General features: G+C 44.7%; 1 protein-coding gene across 1 annotated transcript in view; it reads right to left on the minus strand.

The window, feature by feature from the left end:
- Nucleotides 1–221: 221 nt before the first annotated feature.
- LOC113209940 (uncharacterized) overlaps nt 222–6,061 on the minus strand; it is a 6,852-nt gene continuing 1,012 nt past the window's right edge. The window contains exons 3-5 of the mRNA XM_052271795.1: nt 2,115–2,306; nt 551–1,017; nt 222–358 (exon numbers count right to left, since the gene is read on the minus strand). Of these exons, the coding sequence (XP_052127755.1) occupies nt 313–358; nt 551–1,017; nt 2,115–2,306 (705 nt within the window). The 3' untranslated portion in view covers nt 222–312. The remainder of the gene's footprint in view (nt 359–550; nt 1,018–2,114; nt 2,307–6,061) is intronic.

Consider the following 6,061-nt stretch of genomic DNA (forward strand, 5'->3'; position numbering starts at 1 on the left):
AGCCAAAATTATTTATTTAATTTGTTTATTCTTCTTTTTATTCTTTTTTTCCCCGCACGCCCTTGTGACATGTATGTCACATGTATGGCTGTCACATACATGTCCCTATACAAGTGCCATGTATGGCACATACAAGCTCAAAGCGTGGGCGACATACATGTGTGCACATGTATGTAACATATATGTAAAAGATTTCACGGGTAATACACTACAATTTGAAGTGAAATTGGAAAACGTTTGCTTTAATTCGATGTCGCAAAAACTACCGACAGATTTGAAGTGTGATGGGGAAAGTAACTTACAGAAATAAAATCATAGATCAATGTGGAGACACCCCTGTTTGCGCCCATACGAGAATCTGTAACACAACATCATTGGTTTATTTTAACAGTTGCAAAACAAAGATAATCCTGCTAAGCAATAGAGAATGCAATCTTCAAATGCCCATATGCTGAAATAATAAGGTACAAAGCCTCATCATTGACATGCGTATTAGGATAAATTCTGGTTGAAATTTTTTTAATCTTAAATTATTGTTCATGTGGCCTACCTTATTCCCTCGCTTTCGAGACGACGCACGACAGCTTGTCGAATGACAGGAATGTTGTCTCTGCTGTGGAGTCCCCTACCAGTGATGATGAGTACGCGTCTGATGCCCAAGCTCATATTTTCATCCAGGAAGTCGTCCAGCTCTTCTAAGGCTTCCCTCACTTTCATGCCGTGAAGGTCCAAGCGAGGGACACGAGCAGCGGTCGCCCGGACCACTGACTGGCGTTGCCACGCCTGAGCCCTCGGTCGGCGGCCCGGTGGCAGCGACGGGTGACCCGCAGGACTACGAGTACTGCGCCGTATGGAGGCGCTGCGCCCAATAACCAGCCGGGGCCGGGACGTGACGGGGGATCGTCGAACGCCGTGGTCGAGTGTCGTCTGCTTCACCGGTGAGGGCTGCACAGCGGCGGGAGCACCAGGAGCAGCAGGAACCTGGTGTGGAGGACTGGCCTTCGGACCTCGGATGAGCTGGAATACGCACGTTATGGGTAAGTTTCGAAGAAGACAACGAGCGACAGGCGCGGTATAAGGAGGGGGCGACAGGGGGGGCGATGCACTGTGGGTTGCCTACATACAGGGGTTTTGTAGCACAAATTGCCTACCTTTTAGGCGGCTCACTAGAGACGCCCTTTATACCGCGCCTGACAAGCGAGGAGCGTGTGTCAGTCGCTTTCGACTTTCGACCAATACTCACTCACCTACAGCTTAAAAACCAAAAATTCTTAGCAAGCGCCAGTTAGTTTAATGATCAAGGTGCCGACAAGATTCCATACGTGAACGAATATTTAATTTCTGAGGACAACATACAATTTTCAAAATTTTCTTTGAAACTAGCCTACATGCGATAGAGTTTGTATGATAACGTTGATGATAACAAGTATAATAACATTTTCTTCATTGTAAATTCAGGGTGTCCAGCAACTGTGCGACTTAAGGAGCCTGACCCTAAAACCTGTGCGACTTCAGTCGCACATCTACTGACACCTTTTGGTTTGGCGCCCTTTTCCCTGCACAAGGGTCCTGGCCAAGCCTAGGTAGGGTGTCCTGTTGTTGGGGAAACCCGCTGCTTATGAGCCCCTCTGCAGGGAAAGAGCGCCAAACTACAAAGTATCCAGCAGCTGTGCGACTTAAGTGGCACAGATTTTAGGGTCGGGCACATAAAGTCGCACAGTTGCTGGACACCCCGGATTTACAGTGAAAAAGTTCATTTCTTTTCGCATATTTGTTTTTAATTAAAATAAATCGTAGCCCCATCACACGTAAGCTTATGCTCGTTTCAAAGAAAATGTTAGAACCAAGGAGATGGTTTTCTCAGAAAACTAACTGTTAGCTCATGGTCAGACCATTGCAGTTTACAGTGAAGGACTATTTGTCCAACAGTTCACATTGACATCTTGTACGAATGTTTGCCCGGTGTTTGCTTTCCAGGTCACTGATGTCGCTCGCCTGGTGTGAGCAAGATAACCTGCCTCTAGGTTAGCAGTTACAGTAGTTCATCGAAAGGCAAAGGGCTAGGAAACGTGGTTGTTCAATATCTGTACCACCTCCCCTGAGGTTGTCTTTACCTCACGCCCTGAGCGTTGAGCTGCAGTTGGGCTCGGAATGCTACGCCGGATGGAGCTCCCGCGGCGCGCTACAACCAGGCGAGCCCGAGAGACGGGAGAGCGCCTCTCTTGGGAAGCTATCACTCGAGCTGACGGAGGCCGTGAAACTGCAGTAGGGACTTCAGGAAGATACGCACTCGCCGGCCACTCGATCTGCATGAACAAGCAACTGTCAGGCAGGACAGAATATACACACACTTACCCCAACTGAAGTGATGAATCCTCGAGCAAAAGTAAATGTTAACCGATTAAATATTTATTTTTACACGCACACTGCAAAATAATAAAGCATTCCAGTAACAGTAAAATGCAGAAGAAGGTGGGGAACAAGGAAACGGAAGTCACCATGTGAAAGCATAGCGATTTCCGTTTTGTTGTTCCCCGCATTCTTCTTCTTTTCAGCTTTACGGGAATGTATTATTGGAATGAGTGTTTGAATTGCCAAACGGCGTACTTTGCAGTTTGCGAAGAATTTTTAAGGATTGGAGAACGAAATAGTTTTTAGCATGCTTGGAAACTATTTCTTACAACGCAAAAACACAAGGATTCTGACAGCCTGCAAAGGTCATTCTGACAAAACCGTATTCTCTGGGCTATTAAGCACTTGCATGTGCACGCTATTCTGACACTTTTATCCACTTCGCCGGAGCCTGTAGCAACTATCTATGTTCATTGTATTCATGTAAATGAGTAAGGGAGAGTGGGGCACCAACTGTCAGCGGCACATACTGTCAAATCGCTGGCCTGGCTAGCTTGTTCGGTCTCACAGCCAACTTTTCAGTGTAATCTTGACACCTGAATTTGATAGCGACAAGGCGTTGGTGCGAGTTTGACTGGTTTGGCGGCGGCACACATGAGAAGTTTCAATGTGAACACATTCAGATAAGTTTTCATATTTTAGATCTAAATATTCCACTGACACGCCGATCAGGTGATAGTTGGGGTTATACCGAGCATTGTGCATGGTAGTTTACTACTTTCTGAAGATAAAATCAGCATGTCCAGATCCCGGAACCCTACCATTAACCTCAAAGGGGCCGGGTTTCTAGTTTGTGGTTGGAGCCGGTCCTGGTAGTGCTTGTCGGGGTACACATTGTCACCCTAAAATCCACATTTCAAATAGATTGCGCACTGTAACTGTTGTAAGCGGTACACCAGTGCCCGGTTATTGACTTTTTAAGAATGTCGTCATCTACAATAATATTATTGTTATTTTTTTTTTACAGATTTCAACATGGTGAGAGAATACGTAAACAAGCAGCCCCACCCTTCCGCCAAACGGAGTTGCCAGTTCTACTTCGCTGCGCCGGAAACTCCGGCAGGGGCCGGGCCTGCTTGGCCTGCCGGCGGCGATGGTCAGGCCTTCAGCCCGACCATTTCAGTCTCGCGATTTACTAGGTGCATCATCAAATAAATTATGTGACCGGTAAATCACTTTGCATATTTGAGTAAAAATAAAGCGTCCGGCGGGGGGCCTGCGGCCCTGAAAATTTTCTCCTTGGACAGGACAAAAGACTGTAACGGGGCAACACCGCGACTACACCCCACCCTTCTGCTTTGCTAACAAAAAATTAACCCACGCAGTTTCTAGATTGTATATTGTTTGTCAAACAGTCTTAAAACTGGACTTTTTGCCATTGTTTTCCATATATCCACCTCTAGGGCTGAAACAGTGAAAGATACGGCAAATCCGAGGGGAGTTCCTGATTCAGAATGTGTTGTTTCGGGGGTACTCCCTCTGGCATTTTACGATTGGACGCCTCCTTGTACGTCTTTATGTGCAACGTGGTCATTTTCACCGTATTTTCGTCGAAAAAAGCACTCCCCAAACGGTGCAAGATAGAGTCAAACGGACAAAATTTCGTGGGCTCTACTTTCACGAGTTACCCCTTAGGAGACCATAAAAACAATTATTGTTTTCCTACTTTTTAGACCAACCCCTATTTCTTTGTTACCCCCTTTCACCCCCGTAGGGATGGTTGCCAGGATTTGCATCAGGCGTTTCGTTGTCCAGGAGTGACCCCTAAGATACCCTGAAATTTGTAGACCTCTAGCTCATCTCCTTCCTCTTACACGGACGACGGACAGGCAGACAGACACGAGAGCGGTTGCATGAGCCCGCTTTAATGCTTCCTTAAAAGCAGAAGGGCGGGCTAGAAAAAAAGAAAACAGAAAGAAGACCAACAACGCCCAGAAAACTGAATTAAGCAATAAAGCTTCTCCAAAATGGATGGTCACTTATGGTTCTGTTGGATTGGCCAATGCAAAAGGGTACATGCCAAGGAGGTATTTCTCACTTTTATTAAGTGCACTGGATCCTCCGAGTAGAACCCAACTCATTTGCTACTTGAATGTGGATTTCCATTTTTCAGCGGAGTCACTGGATCTTGCAAAACAAAATGGTGTAGCTGTGTTTACATTTCCACCTCATTGCACTCACAAACTGCAACCTCTGGACGTGGGATTTTTTGAAACCGTTCAAAACCTACTATGACCAAGCCGTGAGCACGTATTTGGCCAATAATCCTGCAACTCCCCCAAACAATTTACAGAGTGTCTGGTTTTGTACGTGACGCTCTGGGAAGAGCAGCGCTCCCTCAAACTATTAAGTCATAAGGCCCCTGGAAGAGTTACTTTCAACAGGAACATTTTCACATAGGCAGACTTTATCATGACGCGTGTCACATTAAGACAAAGTCCTACTACTAAAAATAATGAGGAGCAAACAGACTCAGCTGAGCAATCTTCTGTCTGATTCTACCCAACCTTCAACTCCCCAGCCTCAGGATGAGTCTGACTCTGCTGCAAATACTGGAGAGACTCCATTGGTTGGTCCCCTTCAAATCAGAGGTCTTCCTAAGGCTAAAGAAGCAGGGGGCAAAAAAAGGAAACCAAGAAGGGAGGAGAAATGCATGACTGCAACAGATGCCCCGGTGAAAGAAGAAATTGGCAAGGGAGAAGAGGACACACAACAGAAAAAGAAAACATAGTTCAAGAGAGAAAACAGAAAAGAGAAGAAAAATTAATTAACTACAGGAAAAAGAAAAATAATAAGTGAGTAAGGAAAATGTTAGACTAGACTGATGAGAGTCAAGAAGCTGATGATGTTTCTGAAGAGGTTAGCGATGAAGACGTGATTATTACAAAAACAAAGCCAAGAAAATTATGTTTTCGTGGAGTTCAAGGCTGCAAACGACTCTCCTGTGCACTATGTCGGCAAGATTTTGTCAATCCAAGATTCAGATGGGGATCTTCTAAGAAGTTACTACAGGAAGAAGGTATCTAAAAACAATTTAGTTAGCTTTACGTTGCCTTCTATTCCTGACCTGAAAAGTGTAAAAATAGGTGACGTAAGAGTTGTGTTACCAAAGCCACCGAGTGCTGCAGTCACAAGACGGCAGCAGGACATTGTGTCGTTCGCTTTTGATTTCACAAGGTTCAAACCGTGTTAGTTATAATTGCCTCATAGGTATTTAAGTTTGACAAAACTGTGATTTTTTTTTTTTAGACATTCAACAAAGTACAACTGTAATTATTTTGGGATATTAGCTCCAAGATTATATTTTTTTTTTACTGTCAAGGCAAAATATGTTACTTGTATTGTTTCTTTAAAATAAAAGTTGACATTTCTACTGACTTTTTAGAGAAAATTCAATCAGAATACATCAAAGTTACACTTTGAACATTAAAACTAAATTTTCTGATGACTCTTAAACATTAATTCCAGGTGACAGTACGTGCCCGATAGCCTGACAGTGCCCCAGCCCGGTTGTGCCCTAGCCCGGGGCACTAACTGTCAATTGCAGAGGTTGCTCCCTTTATCTATCAAGGGAAAGACAACTTTCCTGGGGGGTCTGAACGGTTTGAAGTAATTGAAGGTCCAATAGAGCCATATCAACTCTAAGAAC

This window comes from Frankliniella occidentalis, unplaced genomic scaffold (assembly GCF_000697945.3).
Source record: "Frankliniella occidentalis isolate FOCC.00 unplaced genomic scaffold, Focc_3.1 Scaffold173, whole genome shotgun sequence".
In the NCBI taxonomy this organism is placed as follows: domain Eukaryota; kingdom Metazoa; phylum Arthropoda; class Insecta; order Thysanoptera; family Thripidae; genus Frankliniella; species Frankliniella occidentalis.